We start from the raw sequence: 21,397 nt of genomic DNA on the forward strand, positions 1-21,397 counted from the left end.
GAGGATGTCTGTGTCAGCCAGAGAGTCTATTATGGCCCCCAGTTTGCAATCATCTGCGAACTTGGTCAGCCATAGTCCTCCCGTGCTTGCCTGTACCTCAGAGAAGTATATACTGAACAGGAGGGGTCCCAGGACCGAGACCTGTGGGATGCCACTTGTGACTGGTTTAGAATCGGACATGGCACCCGCAACTCTGACCATGTGTGTTCTATCCGTAAGCCAGTTGGCCACCCATCTCGTTACATAGGGGTTAATGTTCAAGCTGGTAAGCTTGTCTATGATGCCAGAGTGGGGAATGGTGTCGAAGGCCTTAGTGAGGTCCAAGTAGGCTGTGTGGACTACCTTCCCTTCATCTATGGCCTTGGTAACTGTTTCAAAGAAGTCAACTAGGTTTAGGAGGCAGGATCTGCCTTTAACAAAGCCAAATTGGGTAGGTTCCAGTGTCTGGAGGTTCCCAATGTCTCTGTTTATGAGTTCCATGATAATTCGCTCCATGGCTTTGCAGACCAGGCTGGTCAGGCTTATAGGGCGATAGTTCCCAGGTTCTGTTGTGGCACCACCTTTGTGGAGTGGGATGACTGTTGCTGTACGCCGTTCTTTGGGTACATAGCCTGTGGTAAGGCTGAGTCTGAACACTGAATTTAGGTGAGGGTTTAGTTCCTTTTGAAGCTCGTGTAAAACACAGCCTGGGACATCATCCTGTCCCATTGATGCTGTGTTCTAAGCTTTGGAGAGGGCTGTTTTTACCTGCATGCCCGTGATGTCTGGGGCTCTGCATTCTTCTGGGATGGACACAGGCCCTTTTGGGGGTGGGTGGGTGAAGCTTGTCCACCAGGATGTTGGCAATGTCAGTTGGTTCAGTGTATTTTTTGCCAGTTTGCAGTAGCTCAAAGCATATCTGAGAGTTGCCACCTAAATGTTTGATATAGCTAAAGAAGGCTTTGTGGTTATCTTTAGATTCCTTGCCAATTTTTCTTTAGAAACTGGCCTTGAATGATTTTATGAACGATCATAGTTTCTTGCTAATAATGATCAGTGATGCCTTTCCTTTTTGGAATTTTGCTTTATCATGTAGTAGTTTCCTCCTTCTGTTGTATAGCTTATTTATGGCCAAGGACCACCAGACTGGTTTCCTCTTTTTGGAGGAGTGAGTCTTGCTTTTATTTGGGATGGCTCGATCCATGCATCCCTGTAGATGCTCATAAAATGCACTTGTAAAGGATTCTGTGGATTGGATAGCATTACCCTGTAGAAAGGGGGCTTTGAAACTTTCCACTTCGGTCTTGAGAAGTGTGAAGTTTGCTTTTGAAAAGTTTTTCACAGTGGTTTCTTTGCCTGGGGGTGGGGTTGGGATGTGGATGTCCAGTGTGATTACTTTATGATCTGATCTTACCAGCGAGGGGTTTACCTCTGGTGTGGAACACTGATCCCCCATGTTGGTGATGATCAGGTCCAGTATGTTGTTACCTCTAGTGGGCGTGGTAATCAGCTGTTCCAGGGCGTTTGAGTTTATAAACTCTAGGAAGCACTGGGCAAAGGAGTTTGTAACTTGATTAATTCTCCCAGCCAATGTTTGGGTAGTTGAAATCTCCTAATATCATGGTGTTTGATAGGACCTTTATATTTTCAAGTGTTCTCAGTAATGCTGAGTGAGGGTCCTGAGACAAGATAGGTGATTTGTAGCAGGCTACGATCTGATAAGCAGCTTTGCACACTGTTAGTTACACTTGGATGGTCTCCAAGGCCTTGTGCTGTGCCACTAACCTGGAGGTGTGGGTATCCTTTATGAAAACGGATACACCCCCTCCTTTTGCGTTTCGGTCCGGGTTTTGGGGTCGAAGCTTGGAGAGATTGAGATTTCTTTAAGTGGAGCATGTCCAACAGCTCTGTGTTTGACATAGCTTTGTATATTAGGCAGAGATCATCACTGAGTAGGAGATATGCGACAGCGTAAAGCTGGAGTGTTTTGAGACGGTCTGTGTAGGGCATGTATTTGAGGCCACTAATCCTCTGTGAGGTATTTCTGCGGGCTTTCCAGTTGTTGGAGATTACTTGTGAGGTACATACCAAAAGGGGTGCTGTACTCTATAATGGATCTAATGAGTGATGAGTAGAGGGGAACAATAACCTCTTTTTTTCTGCATGAGAAACCTTTTGTGATGAGATGTGCCATGTAGAAGGATTCCTGACTACTGTGGCAATGTGATTATCAAAGGAGAGTCTACTGACCACCTGTGTCCCACGGTCTCATCACACTTTCAGTGTTAAGTATACTACCGCCTATGTTGTAGTTCATGGATACAGAGTTTTTACCAAAGGGGACGACAATGCACTTTTTGGCACTGAGCTTGAGGCCATGGCTTTGACACCAGGCATCTGTCTCAGTGAGGCCCTTTTGCAGGATGTCCACATCGTTAGTAGTTTCGATTATGGCTCCTAGTTTGCAGTCATTTGGGAACTTCATTAGCCAAATACCTTCTGTGTTAGCCTGTACTTCAGGGAAGTAGATAAACAGGACAGGACACAGGACTGAACCCTGTGGTACTCCACTTGTCACTGGTCTGAAGTCGGACTTGGAGTCTGCTACTTTCACAGTGTGGGTTCTGGCAGTGAGCCAGTTGGCAACCCATCTTGTGACATAGGGATTTATACCTGGTTTAGTGAGTTTATCTAAAATTCCAGAGTGGGGGATGGTGTCGAAAGCCTTGGCAAGATCTAGATAGGCTGTGTGAACCACCTTACCCTTGTCTACGGCTTTGGTGACTGCTTTGAAGAAGTCTATCAGGTTTAGGAGACAGGGTCTGCCTTTTACAAACCCGAAAAGGTTGTGGTCCAGAGTTTGGAGATTGCCAATGTCTTTGTTTATAAGTTCCATGATGATACGTTCCATGGCCTTGCAGACCAGGCTCATCAGGCTAATGGGGCACTAGTTCCCGGAGTCCATGGTGGCTCCCCCCTTGTGTAGTGGGATAACCATCGCTGTGCGCCATTCAGCAGGCACAAAGCCTGAGGTGAGGCTATGATTGAACATAGTACTTAGGTGTGGTGCCAGTTCGTTCTGTAGTTCGTGTAGAATGCGGCCTGGGATGTTATCTGGCCCCATGGATGCTATGTTCCTGGCTTTGGAGAGTGGGTTTTACCTGTGCAGCCGTGATTACAGCAACTTTGCATTCTTCCGGTATAGAGATAGGCTCTTTCATGGGTGAGAGGGGGGTAAATTTAGCACTGATCCTATCTGCCAGGATGTTGGCAATATCAGTTGGGTCTGAATATTTAGTGCCATTGTGCTATAACTCAGAGCAGATCTGAGTGTTGCCATTGTGATTCTTGACATAGCTATAGAATGCTTTGTTGTTGTCTTTAGAATCAGTGGCGATTTTGTTTTCGTAAATAGCTTTGGAGGATTTTATCAGGGATTGTAGATTCTTACTGAGGCTGACCAGGGAGCTCCTCCACTCATGGGTTTTACCCTCTTTTGCAACAGTTTCTTCCTTCTGTTGTGGAGTTTGTTTATGACAGGGGACCACCAGATTGGCTTCCTTTTCTTGGGGGATAGCGTCTTGGTTCTGTTTGGGATAGCACGATCCATGCACTCATGTAAGTGCTTATAAAGTGCAATTGTGTAGGATTCAGTAGTCGTAACTGTATTGCCCATCTGCATGGGTGTCCTGAAGTTCACCACTTCTGTCTTAAGAATCACGAAGCTGTCTTTGGAGATACTTTTTAACATTGTTTCCTTAATGGGGGGTGGGGGCAGAATGTGGATATGTAGGGTAATTAGCTTATGGTCAGATCGGACCAATAAGGCGTTGACTTCAGGTGTGGAAAACCGGTCACTCAGGACAAACCAAACCCTGTAACCAACACAAAACCACAAAGTGAGCTAAATGCTACTCATTGCCAGAAGTCTCAGCCTCCAGATGCACACACTCGAGGCACTTCTCAGTATGGAGAATATTGATATCTGTGAAGTAACAGAAACCTAGTTCAAAGCTCCAGAGAGCACACCAGCACTACCAAGATACTACTCATTCCATACCTTCCAGCATCAGAACCTGGATCATAGCACATAGGGTGGGGATGTATCCATATCCATGTAGGATACCTACACCTCTCTCCACATGCTCTCTACAGGATATGTACCCATAGAATGTTGCACAGCAACGTTCTTCCCATTCCACAGGGGTGGGGCCACAAAAGACCCTAGGCATTCACGCTCTATGAACCTGACGAGTCTGATCTGCAAGGCAATGGAGCCAATCATAATGGAAGTCAACAATAAAGACATTTGGAACCGTCACACAGTTGAGCACACCCAGTTTGGCTTCGTCAAATGCAGATCATGCCTCCTCAACTGGGTGGATTTCTTTGAGACAGTTACCCAGGCTACAGATGATTGAAATGAGCTCCACACAGCCTACCTATACCTCGCTAAGGCCTTTGACACCATTCCCCATTCAGGTATCATAGATGAACTCACCAACCTGGGCATGAATCCATACATCACAAGATGGATTGCAAACTGGCTCACAGATAGATCCCACAAATTAAGAGTTGCTGGCTACATGTCAGACTCTACACCAGTAACAAATGGTGTCCCCCAGGGTTCAGTCCTGGGGTCCCTCCTGTTTGGTACAGACTTCTCAAAAGTACATGACAACACAGGAGGGTTGTGGTTGACTAAGTTTGCTGGGAACTGTAAAATGTTTGCCATAATAGATTCCCCTGATGACACAAATATTCTCCAGAAGGGACTCTATGAGACAGATGTGTGGTGTCAGAATCATGGCCTCAAGCTGAATGTGGAAGAATGCATAGTAATCCCCTTGGGTGAAAAAGTACCCACAAACTACCACATAGGTATTACCCCCTTAAAACTGACAAGGTAATAAGGGATCTAGGGACCCAAGTACAGAGTCATCTTTCCTTTGACAACCATGTTGCCAAAGTAATTGGGAAATCCTATGTGGCCCACCTACTCAACAAAGGGTTTGCATCAGGATCAAAAGAGGTAGTGGTGGCCCTCTACTCTTAAGTCATCAGACCCATCATTGAGTACAAGGCACCATTTTGGATGTACTCAACTAAGCATATCCAACAGCTGTAGAGACCACAGAGGTACCTCACCAAGAGGATTACTGGCCTGAAACAGTTGTGTTACACAACACAACTGGTAAAACTAAATCTGTTCTCTGTTGCATACCACCTACTCAGAGGCACACTCTGCCTAACATACAGAGCCATGTCCAACACAACTGTTGAACATGCTCCATCTACGGATAACAAAATTGAGTCGCACTACACACTCCAGGGATATGAACCTCATCACAACAATGAATACAACATGCTGGTGGGATAGAGTACCATCCCAGACACTTGCCTTACTGTAGAACAGAGTCCCAATGTAAATCAGACAGATCCCCTCGCTGACACTCTTTAATAGGAACCTTGATGAGTGGATGGGAAACAGACAATTCACGCCAGGCATCACATCAGCAGCCCCACTAGAAAAGGTTTTAGGGTACTAACTATTAGAACTAGGGCTTGGGACACTACCCAATAGGGTGGTGAAAGCTGCACAACTTGCCTAAGCTAATATATGCCTTTGTGAAGATAGTCTACTACATACTTATGAACCTATGTGAGAGGTACATGTCCACAGATAGTAGATTTGTACTTCATTGTGCAGTCAGGTTATACAGCAGGCACATGGACCACATACACTGTAATGCTTACAGATACTTGTGGCTGTTATGTACAGTGGGTGAGATGTGCACCTGATGTCTTTTGTGCCATTGGGATGTGTGCTGGGTGGGACAGTCCTGGATGGCTCCCTGTCATGGTCACCCTCTTACACACATCTCTGCCCATCCATCTTTGGTTTATTATACTGTGTTCCCCCTACATATATATATATATATATATATATATATATATATATATATATATATATATATATATAGATATAGATATATAGATACATAGGTAGGTAATAGGCTATCTGCCTGAAGGCATATATTAGTATGGCCAGAGTGTGCAGCTATCACCACACATGGGGTTAAGTTCACTAGGCCTCTGTGTAGTAGAGCTGATGAAGTGATCCATGGTGTGACAGTTCAGTTTCACATGCACTCATCAAGGCTCCTCTGGAAGAGTGTCAGTTAGGGACTCAGCTTAATGTAGGTTGGGAGCCTGTTCCAAAGCAAGGGAAGTCTGTGAGTTAGTAATATATCCCTTCAACATGTTCTACTTATTGTTGTGATGATAATATCCCTAGAGCATGTGGCGCAGTGAGCTTGGGTTTACTTCAGATAGCGCATGTACATCAGTTCTGCATTGGACATGGACCTGTCTGTTGGGCAGAGATCGCCTGAGTAGACAGTATGCAACAGAGTACAGTTTGAGTTAAATTCAGTCTTGATGCATGGGGCAACTGTTTGAGGCCAGTAATCCTCTTGCTGAAGTACTTCAGTGGTCTTTCCAGCTGCTGAAGGTGCTTAGCCAGATTCATCACAAGTGTGCCGTGATACTCTCTGATGGGTCTGATGACTGATGAGTAGAGGGAACCTCCTTTGACCTACATGCAAAGACCTTGGCAAGTTTTGAGAACACATAGCATGATTTTCTAACCATTTTGTGAATGTGTTTCTGGAAGTAGAGATGACTATCCACATGTCCATAGATCCCTTATTATTACATCCATATTTAGGGTGTTGTCACCTATGTGATATTGGTATGACTGTAGCTTGAGGCCATAATTTTGACACCACATCTGCCTGAGACCCTTTTTAAGGATATCTCTGTTGTCCCAAACATCAATTATGACAACCTTTTTGCAGTCATCCACTAAATTTGCTAAACATAGCCCTCGTGTGTTTGACTGTATTTCTGAAAAGTATACACGAGACAGGAGGGGTCCCAGGACTGAGCCATGGGGGACAGCAGTTGTTACCAGCTTGAACAGGAGACCACAATTCTTATCTTGTGGGATTTATCTGTGCCCCAGTTGGCAATCCATCAGATAACAAACGTGTTTATGCACAGGTTGTTGATTTTGTGGATACATGTGTGTGGGATGTTGGAAAAGGGCTTTTCAAGGTCTATGTAGGCCATGTGGAGCTCATTTCATTGATGTATGTCTTGGGTGACTGCCTTGAAAAGTGTCTAGCAGAGGATTAGGAACCATGATCTGCCCCTGACCAAACCAAAATGGGTAGGGTTGGGTGTTTGTAGGCTCCCAATAGCTCTGTTTATGAGTTCCATAATGATGGACTCCATGGCCTTGCAGATCAGGCTTATAAGACTATAATTCCCCTGGTTTGTTGTGCACCAACACTTGTGGAGTGTGCCAAACATTGCTGTAACCCATTCAACAGTTTCATATCCTGTACAGAGGGTGAGTCTCAACAGACTGTTCAGGTGCAGAGTCTGTTTGTTTTGGAGTTCACATATGACACAGCCAGGGAAACCATGTCATCCCATAGACTCCGTGTTTTTAGGTTTGGATAGAGCTGTTTAATCATTGTATATGTGATTTCTGGGTTTTCACAATCTCCAGTTATGGTAATGGGCCCTTTTGTCAGTGAGAGGGAGGTAAATATGTATGAACCTGTCTGACAAGATATTGGTAATGTCAGTCATGTACATGTATTCATTTACACTTTGCACTGACTGAGAATATATATGAGTTTACATTGATATTTATGACATAGCGAAAGAAAGCTTCATGGTTCTCTATGGACTCTTTGGCAATATTTTTGCCAGAACATGGCTTGGATATTGTTAGGAGTGCCCATTGTTTCTTGATGATACTGATCGGAGATTTATTGATCTTCTTTGCATTTTCACTTTCTTTGAACAACTTAAGAACTTGTACTACATAGTCTGATTATGACAGGGGTCCAATATATTATATGGGTCTGTTTTCATATCACTGTGTGCGCAAGGCAGGATTGGTGAATAGTGACAAGTGTCTGGAGTAAGAACTGCAACTATCAGATATGTGTGGCCCACTGCTATACTCAGATATGGCCTAAGTGTGTGAGCATGCCCATTATGACCTTTCAGTATGTTGCTGACTGACATTTGCTAAATTTGTTTAAGCGTGTGAGCATGCCCACTATGGGCATATATACTATATGCGTGTGAAAAATCAAGTTGGTTTTTACTTCAGGGCTCACCTTTGTGTTGTACACCGACAGGAAGCACGCTGTGCCTGCAGGGCTTCCATGAGTCAATTTGCATAGACTTACCAACATTTCTACATACAGGGGGACAGCTATGATTTGTACATTTCTACCCGGGGGGGCACACCTGATTGTTACTGTGGGTGTACATAGGATGAGGGGTACACGAGACACACATTTGCTAGGCCTGCACTGCTATGACAGGTACTCCATTTCAGTCTGTACTGTTGCCTATCGTACTGGCTTGAGGCATACCACTGTACTACAGACCTTAGCTTCCAATTACACGCATATTAGTTTGAGACTTCATAGCCTACCCAACCCACATCACACTGCCTGGCCTGCTGTTATCCGTCTGCATAGGCCTGGGGGAAGGTCACTCATATGCCTCTTCAGAGGGCATTATACAGCATTTGTTTGTTTGCATTTGTCTACAATTGTCCTGCTGGCTGTGACTGCTAGGTATGTGACCCCCCCCCCCCCAACTGGTATGTGTGAGTCACTTAAGTTGTATCTGTGACAGTGAAATGCTGTCATGGCTTAGTGGTTCAGTACTGTGACTATAGTGCACAGTATCCTGAGTTCGAGCCCTGTCACTGCTTTTTATTTTCCTGCTGGGCAGACCTGACTGGTTAAGGAACAGTAAAGCAGGTGTGAGTGTGCTTACCCGACTTTGCCCAACTTTGCCAGACGTTGCGCTGGTTAGCGCAGTGCGCAGCTATGCGCAATTGTATTTAAATATGCTCAATACTGGTAAAATTTGCTTATCAGTGCTTTATATTGCTTAAAATAGGGACTCATGCCTCAGGTGGTGCTGCAGGGCTGCCTATGTCGGATGCACATATTACACTCCCTATACATGTTTGAAAACAGGTAGTGTCAAGTTCGGCATCCCTTTTACTGTATGTGCGAGTCAGAGAGAGGTGTCATTTCCAGGGTTCCTACTGAGTCAGTATATGTGCTATGCGTTGTCTCTTTGCCAAGGCCAGTGCATACTGGGCACGCCTCCTTCTGCCTACTGGGGCAGGCTCAGGTTGTTCCTCCTTCGAGTCACGCTGTGCCTGTGCAGTCCTTGGCAATGGTGGGGGGCTGTTTGGCCCTGCCCCATGTTGTTCCTGCTGCAGCTGTTTCCGCAGGATCATATTGTGTAATATGGCACATACCATGACAATTTGGGTACATGTAGTTGGTGAGTACTGCAAGGCTCCACCAGATGTGTCCAGGCACCGGAACCGTGACTTGATCATCCCAAACACACGCTCAATTATGTTTCTTGTTTGTGCGTGTGCCTCATTATGGAGTTCTTGTTCGGGTGTGTGTGCATTTCTGATGGGTGTCATCAGCCACGGCTCCAGTGCGTATCCAGCATCCCCCACTAGGTGACCATCAGGGATGTCCCCATTGGCAAATCTCTGGTACAGATGCGTCAAATGCCAGATGTGGGAATTGTGATAACTTCCAGGGCAGCCAGCACACACATTCCTGGCAGTTGATGGAGGAGAAGCCTTTGCGGTTGATGTAGACCCTACCCCGCTCACTGGGTGGTGCTTTGATGTGTATATGTGCATGCAGTCTATTGCACCCACTACCTCAGGGTATTCTGCTGTTTGGTGGAAAAGTCGCATATTGCTGGCCAATGCCTCACGGGAATTGGGGAAATATATGTGCTCACAGACATGTGCTGACATGGCATCCAGGAACTGGTGCAGTACCCTGGATGCTGATGCCTGTGAAATCCCCATCATATCACCAGGTGGTCTCTGGAAGGTACCTGTAGCTAGTATTCTTAGGCCAACACATACCTTGGTATCCACTGGGATGGGTTCCCCTCTGTTGGTTCTGTGTGTGAGGCGTGGCCGGCACAGCTCAACAATTTGCTGCAGGAGGTCTCTTGTCCACCCTATAGTGCTCCACTATCTCCAGCTCATGTAGCCCCTGGTAGGTTACCCTGGGTCTGTACACTCTTTTCCGTCTCCTCACTGTGGGTTGCTCAGCAGCATTCACATCACCACCACCCTCAGCACCTTGCACATGTTGGTTTATGATAGCAAGAGCAGCCCCGAACATTTTGTCTAACTTTAAAGTTTTTAAGCTTTCCCTCTTTGTATACTGCAGTGTTGCAGAGTTCTTGGGGAAAAAACAAGGAAGAATACTGTTTGCAGAGTTTAAAGTGCTGGGCTGGGCTGGGCTAGTCTACTACCTGTGTAATTGGCTGATTCTGATATATTTCATCTGGCAGTTCTGCGAGTTCTCCTTGGTTAACTTCCTACTACTTCTTTTCCTTCCTTTTCCCTGTTTCCGCCCAGGGCAGCGCCGCTTACATGAGCGCACATGCTGTGTGCAAGTTTGCAAGAAATTTTAGATATATTCACGGCGTACACCTTTGGTTTCTGGTTTTCAAAAAGGACAACTGTAGACACGCCTCCTGCAATCCTGAGCAATTCAGGGCAAACACAAGATACTGTGCTCCAATAAGCTTACAGCCTTTCTGACACACACCCTCATGATGTTACCTATATTCTACTCTACTACTCACCTACTCCTACACTTAACCTCTTGGGACATGGCTCACATGCTGGGGAAAATTGGGATTCACTATCCTTATTCTCATTTGCATATGATTGCCTACTAATGCATGGTTACATCTCTCACACTGAGCTTCTCCCACTTAGCAACCACTACTCAGTGGCCATGTTGTCTTCAGCCTGCCATTCACCTGCATGGCAGGATAAGCTTTTTAGTGAAAATTGCTATTTTTAAATTATTTTCTGTTTTTCTAAAGTGCCGCACGTTTGCGCAGTGCTGCTCTACGTTTAAACATTGGAGATCGGGGGAAAAAAAGTTAGATTTTGATAATTTTAAACACTTATAAATGCCAATGGCCTTATATTTGGCCATTGGCATGCTTCCTCAACTGTATGCATCCTTTATTTGGAGCTGTCATAGCTCTGTTTAGCTATTTGCAGAACAGTACTCCGTTACCAATGGAGTACATTTCTGCAGATAACACTAATCTTCCATGGACAGGTTAGTGTTTCCTGGATTGCAAATTTACCTCATTTGCATAGCTTTCAACAGCAAATGAGGTAATTTGCATACCGTGACACTGTCCGTGCAAGAGTAGCTTTAGCAGCTCTCGTGCAGGCCCCTGCTGCCTGTACCTGGATCACACAGCAGAGATATTGCCTCCGTGGGCTCCTACACTCTTCTTGCACTCCGTGCAAGCTTTCGTAAATCCGGCCCACAGTTGTTTTATAAATTTTAGTTCTGTTTTCGTCTGACCTGAATTGCTCACTATATCCTTATTATAATACTTTTCATGGCTTGGGTATTGACCTATACGTACTGTATTTACTTTTCTGGCATGGAATGTGGCCTAAAGAGTCTTATAGCCATCCCATTTACCCAGTTAACAAATATTAAAATAAATAAAACAGATTAAGGTAGCGAAAGTCTTCAAAGACCTAAATATCCATGAACTCACCTCTTAGAAATAGTTAGACCTCCCTGAGGACCAGACTGTCCATTTCTGTCATGTATTGACTGACAGTGACAGACTGCTCAGTCCACTGAAGAGACTATCAACTGTTACGCAAACTCTCAGTTAAAGGTCTAGTCTCTAACACAAATGATAAAGAATTACTAAGAAGACATGAATTGCTAAAACATTATTAAAGACATTTAGGATTCAAATATGCTAATGAAAGCTGCACCAGTTTAGCAAGTATTTTCTTCTTTCTCTTGAAAGTACTGTCAAATCTAACATGTGAAGTTAGTTTCGTATGCATCAAGTTAAAAAGAGAGAAATCATTAGGCAGTACTTACCGCACCAGGCCGTGGAAATGGCACATCACCAGTATATATTACCCACTTCACAAGAAGAGACTGCTCCAAAGTCACTGGTGCTTTGAAGCTTCCAGAGGAAAAAACGTCTTCAACGTGTGACAAGTTGAAGGCACATACTGCAGAAGTATCTAAAGTTTCCCTTTAAAATATAAAGCATCTCCATTACTATTTATTAATACTTCCAAAATCAAATACATTTTTATACCATTTGGATGATGCAGACCCAATGAACAATTTGGATAAATACATAAACTGATATTTTGGGTACATTTGAACATCAACAAACATTCCTAACACCAAACAAATTTCGAAAATGGTTTAGTCAGGTATTGGACAAGTTTATCACAAGAACAGTACAACCTTTAACCCAGATAAACTCCATGAATAAAATGTGAAAAGCAAGAAGTAATTATTTTTTTTGCTCAGCAGTAAAACCTACCCCTTCTAAAATTTCATACACTCCATTTCAATTCCAAAACGTAAAATCCTGCCAAAATTTGCAAAAGGAAGAGACAAAAACATTATAGAATATAGCATTCAAATATTTAGCCAGCTGAGTATGATTAAGCAAACTGCTAGTTAGACACTTTAGTACATGCAACATCTACTTTCAGGCATGTACTTTCTATACAAGAGTGTTCTAAGCTAAAGTGTAACTGAAAATGCCTGTCTCAGCTCAGCTTTTTTCTCACATATACTTTGTGCTTGAGTGAGCATGAGTCTTCTGCTAGTGCATGCTGCCAAGAACAATACCCCTAAGTCATAAGGCCATACTTTACCCTTTTCGCCTATCAGTTTTACTCCCCCAACCACATCCCAAGATAAGCAAAACAACACAACAAATATGGTAAGTACATATTTTGGCTAACTTGAAAGAGAACTCCATCAGCAGTCTTTGAGTAGACAAGGTCATTTAAGCAAAGGGGAGGGTAGGAAGGTAATAAGTATCCATTAGGGAATACTCCCTGAAAGGGCAGTTGATATGGTGAACAATATCTGTACAGTGGATGTAGGGCAGGGAAAAACTTACGCAGTATAAAAATATCCTCCAGAAGGCTGGAATCAGTGGTAGGCCAAGAGCAAAAACTCTCAGAAAGCTGAATACTGAAGCACTAAAATGACAAAAGTGGTCCGAGTACTGGACTTCCAAGATGGCTACACATTCCCTAACAGCTTAATTTCAGCTCTCCCAGTGTAAAAACAGAAACTCAGAAGAGAGAGAGAGTAAACTTGCAATTTTGGGTAAATGTCAGTAACTTGCTATTAAGTGCAAAGGCTGGATGCCAACAAAAAAGAAATTCAGGAACCTGAAAGTAAATCAATCACAAAAGGTGAGGAAAAAAAAAACACTGACTGGGAAGAATTCTGCAGTTGATCAGCAAAAAGCAGTGCAAGCTCCAGCTTTGGTCCAAGACATGACTTTCAGTAACACAGATTTATTTATTATTTTATTTATTTATTGCAGTTGGTTTACCAGGATAGTCCATTGGGCCGTAATGAACCCGTTTTCAATGGAGTCCTGGGGAGAAAAGCTCTAAAAATACATTCAAAGTTACACAATAGGTACAGCAGGTAGTAAAAAACAATATCAAATTGTACAGCAAGTATACAGTTAAATACATTGCGCAGAAAAACATATTAACTATTTAGCACAACAAAAATATCCATTATACAGAATAGTTAGGAAAAGATAGTTACTAAAAAGGAAGAGGAGGTACAATGACATAATGTAGTGGGGGAAGAAGAAACATATGGCCTTGTCTAATAAATTCTATGGAATTTTCTGGGTGTATTAAAGATGTAAGCAGAGCCAGGGAGGGATGTGAGAAGGAGTAGAGTAGGTTATGTAGGGTGGGAGCAGGAGCATTCCCACTGTGATGCTAGATGTGTATAAAGAGATTTTTTGAAAGCAGAGTGATTAGAGGTGGTGCGGATGAGTGGAGGGAGGGAGTTACAGAGGCAAGCTAGGTTGAAGGATAGAAGGTTTTTGCCTGGGGGATGTGTAGGTTTATGGACTTTGAGTAGGTTTTGATTGTTTGATCTTAATACTCTATTGGGTAGGTGCATTTTAAAGGCAGAAGAAAGGGAAGGACAGAGGGAGGGGTTGAGAATAAGCTTATGGGCTAGAGTTAGTTGAGTGTAAGTTAATTGATTGGGAAGTTCTAGCCATTTTAGTTTCTGGAGGGAAAAACAGCGGTGGGTGGAAGACTTGTGGCTGGTGGCGAATTTTGCAATTTTGTTGTAGCAAGAGGAAAGTTGTTTTTTGAGAGAGGACTGAAGATTAGTTAGGAGAGGGGCGCCATAGAGAAGGGAGGGTATAAGGAAGGAAGTAGCGAGAGTGATTTTAGTAGAAGAGGTAAGGTAGGCATTTTGTCTATAAAGCATGCCAAGTTTTTGATGTTTTTTTTTGATAATTTTTTGTAGGTGAGAGCTAAATTTAAGTTGGTTGTCAATTTGTACTCCAAGTAGCTTGGTCTCCGAAACCATTTCTAGGGGTGAGTTATTTTGGCTAGTGATTGAAAATGTATTCATATTAAGAGAAGTAGCTTTAAAAGGAGTAAATATCATTAGCTTGGTCTTGGAGGCATTGAGAGTTAGGTGATTTTTTAACATCCATTGCTCTGTTGTAGAGAAAGCATCTTGAGTTAGTTTTTGAAGTGTAGTGATAGAAGTGGCTGAGCAAATGTAGTTGAATCATCTGCATATTGGATGATGTTTGAGAATGGGATTGATTTGTGGAAGTCATTTATAAATATGTTGAAGAGAACGGGACCTAGAATGGAGCCTTGTGGAACACCTGTGGGGGTACTAAGGAATGAGGAGGTGTTTTTTTTTCCATTTTACTGCTTGATTTCGGTTGGATAGGTAACTAGAGAACCAGTGCAAGGAGGAGGAAGAAAGGTTAAGTTCTGAGAGTTTAGTTAAGAGCAGGCTGTGTGAGATAGTATCGAAGGCTTTGGAGAGGTCGAGTAGTAAGGTAGAAACAATTTGGCCAGAATCACGGGCTCTATTTACCGTTTCAAGGAAGGAGGGGAGGGCTGTCATAGTGCTGTGATTAGGTCTGAAGCCGTGCTGTGTGGGAGTTATAAGGTGATTTTCTAGGAGATGAGGAAGGAGTTGAAGTTGGACACATTTTTCTAGGATTTTAGAAATGGGGGACAGGATGGCTATGGGACGGAAGTTAGTGACGTTGTTATTGTTGCCCCCTTTGTGGAGGGGAATAATATATGCCTGTTTCCAGATTTGGGGAACTGTGCATTCTTTTAGGGAGCGGTTAATTAAGATGCTAATGGGATATGCTAGTGTTTCAGCAGCTATACTAAGAAAGTAGGAAGGGATATTATCAGGGGCGCTGGTACATGGTTTCAATTTCAGAAGGAGTTTCTTTATAGTAGATGTAGGCATGGGATTTAATGAGAGGAGAGTGGAGTTGGGAGAGGGAGAGTTGGAAGGTGGAGGTGCTGGGGGTAAAGGTTGGGTAGTAGAAGAGGTAGAGGAGTTAGAGGATGGGAAGCAGGAAGTAGAAGTGGAGAAAGATAGAGTGTGAGTGGGGGGGGGGGTGAGGGGGTATTAGAGAGCATGGTGGAGTTGGAGAATGAAGAGGTCAATTTGGCAATAGAGTCTGCAATAGAGATGAAAAAATAAGTCAAATGTACAGAGAGATGATTAAAATGAACAAAACACTAATGGAGTATATCAATTAAAATAACAAAAGATTGGAAAAAATGGAAGAAGCTTTTAACAGATATTCAAATGAGGTAACAAAGCTGCAAAAATCAGAGCTTGAAATGAAGAAAAGGCTGGCTGAATACAAGACTGTTCAAGAAGACATGTTAAAAAAATAGAATTAGAGGACAGAGCACATAGGCAAAACCTGAGATTTTCTGCTGTACCGGAGAAGCTGGAAGGAACATACTATTAATTTTATGAAAGCACAAATAAGCAATTGGACTGGTATTTCACAGCAGGAGTTGTTAGTTGAAAGGGCACATCGTGTGTATGCTCCAACCTGGCTATAAGAAAGCTACCTAGACCTTCAATAGTAAAGATGCAATCCCACCAGCAGAAGGAGTTGATTCTGACAAAACTGTGGCAGAAAGACAAAGCACTAAAAGTGGAAGACAGTAGAATGTTTGTGGAAAATGATTACACAGTGTACATCAGGCAGAAGAGGAGTAAATTTATTCCACTAATCGGGGAATGTCACGAAGCATGCATGACATTCAAGCTGCTTTACTCAGCTGTCTTCCGAATATTCCTTCCTGGAGGAACAAAATAATTTCTTGATACAGAACATGCTAAGGTGGAAATACAAAAGTTTGTCCAAGAAAAAGTGAAACAGGAGACTCTGCTTCTTATTCTTCTGGTAATAAAGACTAGAGAGAGACTTGTGCCAGTGAAACACTTGCCAATGTTTCAATGGAAAATGGAGAAAAACAGGAATAAAACCAGCAACTCGGAAATCAACAAATAAATGTTGGGATTACAAAGCATTAATTATATTTCTGACACCTGACAGAACAAGAAAACCTGGAAACATTGGACTTTTTTTGACTTTGTTAAACTTGTAAGGGACTCTAAATAATATGTCCTACTTCATGCCATTAATATTTGAAAGAACACTTAGGAGAGGGGAAGAGCTTTAACTGTAAGTAAAACAAATCTGTGTTCTTAACAGCAGTATGTTTGTATGTTTATAATGCATGATATAATCTGCATGCTATAAAGCAGTTTTCTCAGTTATTTCAAGTGTAACGGGGATACTAAAGGTGCTTTTCTTCCCTTCTATTCTCCATCTCCTCGTTCAGTTTTAAGAAATGTAGGCATTGCAATGTAAAAGAAAGTCTGGTCAAAAGAGCATGATAAAAGAAAAAATGTGCTTTTTCTCATTCTTGCCTAGGGAAATGATTGGATTAAGGCCCTTGGCTTGATCTAGTAACAAGTTTTAAGAGAAGGCAAATAAATAGCTTTCTGCTAGCAAATAAATGCTTGTAGAAGCAATTGTGTATCTGATTCACGTCTCCATGGAGACAATCTGATAAAGAGCAATAAAAACAGAATACTTCTTTCTTTCAATGGCTAGGAGATATATTTTTTAAAGCATTCAAGTGTTTTCCCAGTCTGGGAGAGCAATCAAGATAAGATAAAACCATACAGTTAGTAAAACGAGAGGCTGTACCATGCATCTTAACATGGATAACCGTCCTTTTAGATTAACCCAAGTCTGTTAGTGTGGCTGTCAGTTTGGGATAACTGTTTTTATTAGGAGGGTAAAACTTCAATGCTCGAAGATATGCACAGTTTTGTGTGTTAGTATTAACAGAGTTTAGGGGTGTATTGGGTGTGGGTGTGTGTGTGTTGTTTTTTTTTTTTTTTTTGAGCTATGATACAGAATCGGAATTGCTGCCAAAAACACAATTACTAGAAAAAGGAAATCAAGATCTAAACTAGCTTGGTACTTCCTTATTATAACAGCCCCAGCTATAGCAGCAGCTCAGACTGAGCAAACGGTAGGGCTGCGGTTTTCGGTTTTGTCATGCATGTTTCCATATAATAATCTGATATTGTGTAAGTTGCCTTTTAGTGCACCGTATGTGTAATTTGTATTTTTAGGTATAACCTCTTGTTAATATGCAAGCTAGGGTGTGCTCTGTCAGTTTTCATGTGGCTGTGTGCTACAGACATACTTTATATAGCAGTGCATGTTTGTATGGTCATGTGCTGTCTCTTCCTTGGTTGAAGGAATAAATGCTTCAAACGGTTCCAGTTATTGAAATCGACGATTGCTAATAGTAAGTAAAATTAGTGGCAAAATAAAAGCTTGTGTATGTTTCATAAAGAGAAAAAAATCCAGAACCTTTTCAGTTTAAATTGTACATTTAATATTTATATAGAATGTATACTAAATATCACCACACACTTGTATGTTTTGCTCTTTTTGATTGTAGTAAGATGCATGAATTTGAATTCATTGTTCATAAATGGTATGCATGTGCGTTTGTCTGGGGTAATAAAAGCTTAAATGACAGTTCATTTGTGGTTACTCATTGCATCACTCAAGGCCGCTATCACCGGGGCTGCTATAATAAGGAAGTACCACCAACTTTACTAGAAGTAGTGAATACAGTAACAGAGGTAAAACAACTGGAATTGGGATCTTCAGAAATGGGTAGGAGCAAATTACATAGGAAAAATGTGAATTGTGGGAACGATACATGCAGAGGAAAAATAAGGTTTTAAAAGAAGGCAGGATTTGAATGAGCTATGTAATGTTTAACTGACAATGACTGGATAGATTATAAGTGATGTATAATACTTGCAACTAAAATTATGTCAATATGGCTTGTTTCCATTTATATAAATGTATGTTTGCCAGTGTCATACATGATAACTAAGAAATATTTAAAAAAAAAGTGGTCTGACTACTGGAGTCATGGTCAAACAGTAGTGCCTGGTAAGGTTAAGAAATGGACACTAAGCAGACTTGATACAAATGTCCGCAATTGAGAGATTTTAGAGGCAAGGAGTGGAAGAAGTCACTCCCTTGTTGGAGGAGCTTATGACAGCATGCATTTCTAATAGGCAGTTAGCTTGCCTGGTGGCCTAAGGCAACACACCTAGTATCCACTATGAAAACATTTGCCTAGATACTGCAAGTTACCTATGCTCGCTCAATGAAATGAAAGAGAAGCACAGCTACTCCATTTCATAGTATTCATGGATTCTCTTCAGAGGATGCCCTATACTTCGACGATGCATTTTTCTGCAATCTTCTTCTGACTGCAAGTCTTTGGTCATAGGCTTACGTTAATACTGCAGGTTATGCAGGACTGCCATACAACAAAGTCTATGAGTTTTCCATCTTCTCCTTTGCGGTGTGACCACATATGTGCTATATATACATTTGGGGTGTGAAGGATACAGGGGTACAAGATCCCTGGAAAAAGGCAATGGCTATTCAGTGCTTTTTCCATCTTTTGTTGTACATTTCATACAATTAGTAAAAAGCAATGAAGCAGAACATGTAAAACAGCTTTTCAACTGAAAACAGGAGAAACCTCATCAAGTAAAACCTGAATTAAAGGAACATTCCCATTCTGCTACAGATCTAGACCACCACCAGCATACCAAGATGGAGTGGTCTAGGATGAGTAGAGGAGAGGATAGGGGGGCTGACGTCAGAGAAAGACCAAGAGATTACAGCTCCTTTTCTGGCAACTCCCTTATTATTTACGTATGTGTGAAGCAATTTACAGTATTTTGTCAATATGATGTAGTTCTTTTCATTCTTCCTCACTAATGGTTCTCGGATCCGAATCAGACACTTTTTCCAAACTTAAGCTCCAAGTCTCAAGCTCCTCCCTCTTCCTATAATACATCACACCTTCTCTAACTCCCCAAATCTCATTTGTCATGCTTCACATACAGACATGGTTCTGGAGTCTCAGAACTGTTAGTGGTTTGAGATGAGTATTTTTCAAATAATTACTTCTCTAGGAATATAATTGTACTGTATTTAGTTGTTTTCTATTTTCCTCCCCTTCCGATCATTAGATCTTAAGGGCATTTTGGACCGTTAATTCTCTTCTTTCTTTCATGCCATTGGCACTTCTTTCCCTGTCAAAAAAAATATTAGAGCTATTCTCTAGTTTGTTATTGTTGTATTTTTTTGTGGTATTTCTTCCTTTAGGTACAATGTTTAACTCATCATCATCAACCTCCTTTTTTCCCATTTTCTACATAGAGTCGGAGAATCCTGTTAACTGTTGCCATCTCCCTCGATTCAGTGTTACACTCCTGCCTTCTTTGACACTAATGCCTGACTGTTGCAGATCTTCTTTCACACAATCCATCCACCTCTTTGCTGGATGCCCTTGTTTCCTCTTACCTTCTTCCTGTCTGTCCCAAATCTTCTTCACCAGATCATCGTCTTCTTTTCTGCACGTGTCCAAACTACTGTAATTTGTTGTCTTTGATCTTTTCTGCAATTGAAGCTACTTTGGCTTCTGGTCTTATGTCCTCAGTTCTTTGTCTGTCCCACAGAGTGCATCTTATCACCCTTCTCAGGCACTTCATTTCCATCATCTCTAGCTTCATCTGTTCTGCCTTTACTCCCCAGGTTTCTGTACTATACAGTAGCCCTGCTCGCACCAGTCTTTTACACCTAATTTTTCAGCTTATTTGGCATTCTTCTGTCAAAGACTATGCCTGACACTCTATCCCAGTTGGCTGCAGCCCCTCTAATTCTAGCTTTGACCTCTTCATTCAGACGTCCCTTCTCCTCAGCCACCCTTCCCAGATACTTGAAGCTATTTACCCGTTCCACTGTCTTCCCTTCTATCTCAATTCTCAGCTTCTTCTGATTTCCACAGTTTGCTACCATTACCACTGTATCATCTGTGCTTAGTTTCATCCCATGTGTTTTCAGTTTTGCATTCCATTGCTCTATACTTTGCTGGAGTTCTTGCTCAGAGTCTACCTATAATGCCACATCATCTGCATACAGCAACTTTGTTGATCTCGTCTCTTCAACCTGTTTGCTAATGTAGTCCATCACCAATATAAACAGCAGTGGGCTCAGATCTGAACCCTTGTGTACACCCACTGCTACTGGGAACCCCTCGGTGAGGCTGAACACTGTTTGTACTCGAGTCATTGGGTCCTTGTACATAGCCTGCACTAATTCTACCAGTGTTTCTGGGACTTCAAACCACCACAGTACTGCTCAGTTCAGCTTTCTTGGGACCTTGCCATATGCTTTCTCCAAGTCTAGGAATGCCCAGTTGGACTCTTTCCTCATCTCTAGCTTCTTCTCAACTATCTGTCTTACTGCAAACATTGGGTCAGTTGTGCCGCATCCTGATCTTAATCCGAACTGCTCATCTCCCATCTTGCATTCTACTACTCTGTGTATCCATTTATCAATCACTCTCTCTAGAACTGTCATACAATGTGATAGGAGTTTGATGCCTCCTTACTGCCAACACTTGTGGATGTCCTCTTTGTTCTTGTACACTGGCACGAGTATGCTTATTCTCCACTCATCTGGGATACGTCTTCTCTCTCCACACTGCTATGAGTACCCTCAGGAGCAATTTCTCCCCTATCTTACCCGCCATCTTTATCATATCTGCTGTGACCTCATCTGACCCTGCTACTTTCCCTGACCATAGTTAAAAAGGTATTCCCAGTAAATGCTATTGTTTTCGCAGCAGCTATGAAGAAGGAGCTGGCCGAAGAAAGCTCCACTCTCCATCTACCAAACAAGGAGTGTTGGGCAATGGACAGACATGGAAAGTGCATTTACACCTCAGTTACTTTCGGTCTAAGGTCGTTAAACTATTTGGTGCACTTCACCTGTTTGC

The 21,397-nt window shown here is 42.4% G+C and overlaps 1 protein-coding gene across 5 annotated transcripts in view; it reads right to left on the bottom strand.

The window, feature by feature from the left end:
• Positions 1-21,397, bottom strand: part of LOC122787298 (semaphorin-4D-like) — a 2,116,148-nt gene that overhangs the window by 978,949 nt on the left and 1,115,802 nt on the right. For all 5 annotated transcript variants that reach the window (XM_044053927.1, XM_044053928.1, XM_044053925.1 and 2 more), the window contains one exon: positions 12,012-12,171. In XM_044053927.1, coding sequence (XP_043909862.1) covers positions 12,012-12,171 — 160 coding nt within the window. The remainder of the gene's footprint in view (positions 1-12,011; positions 12,172-21,397) is intronic.

The sequence above is a fragment of the Protopterus annectens genome, chromosome 13.part0 (assembly GCF_019279795.1).
Source record: "Protopterus annectens isolate FY-2018-M chromosome 13.part0, PAN1.0, whole genome shotgun sequence".
Classification (NCBI taxonomy): Eukaryota; Metazoa; Chordata; order Ceratodontiformes; family Protopteridae; genus Protopterus; species Protopterus annectens.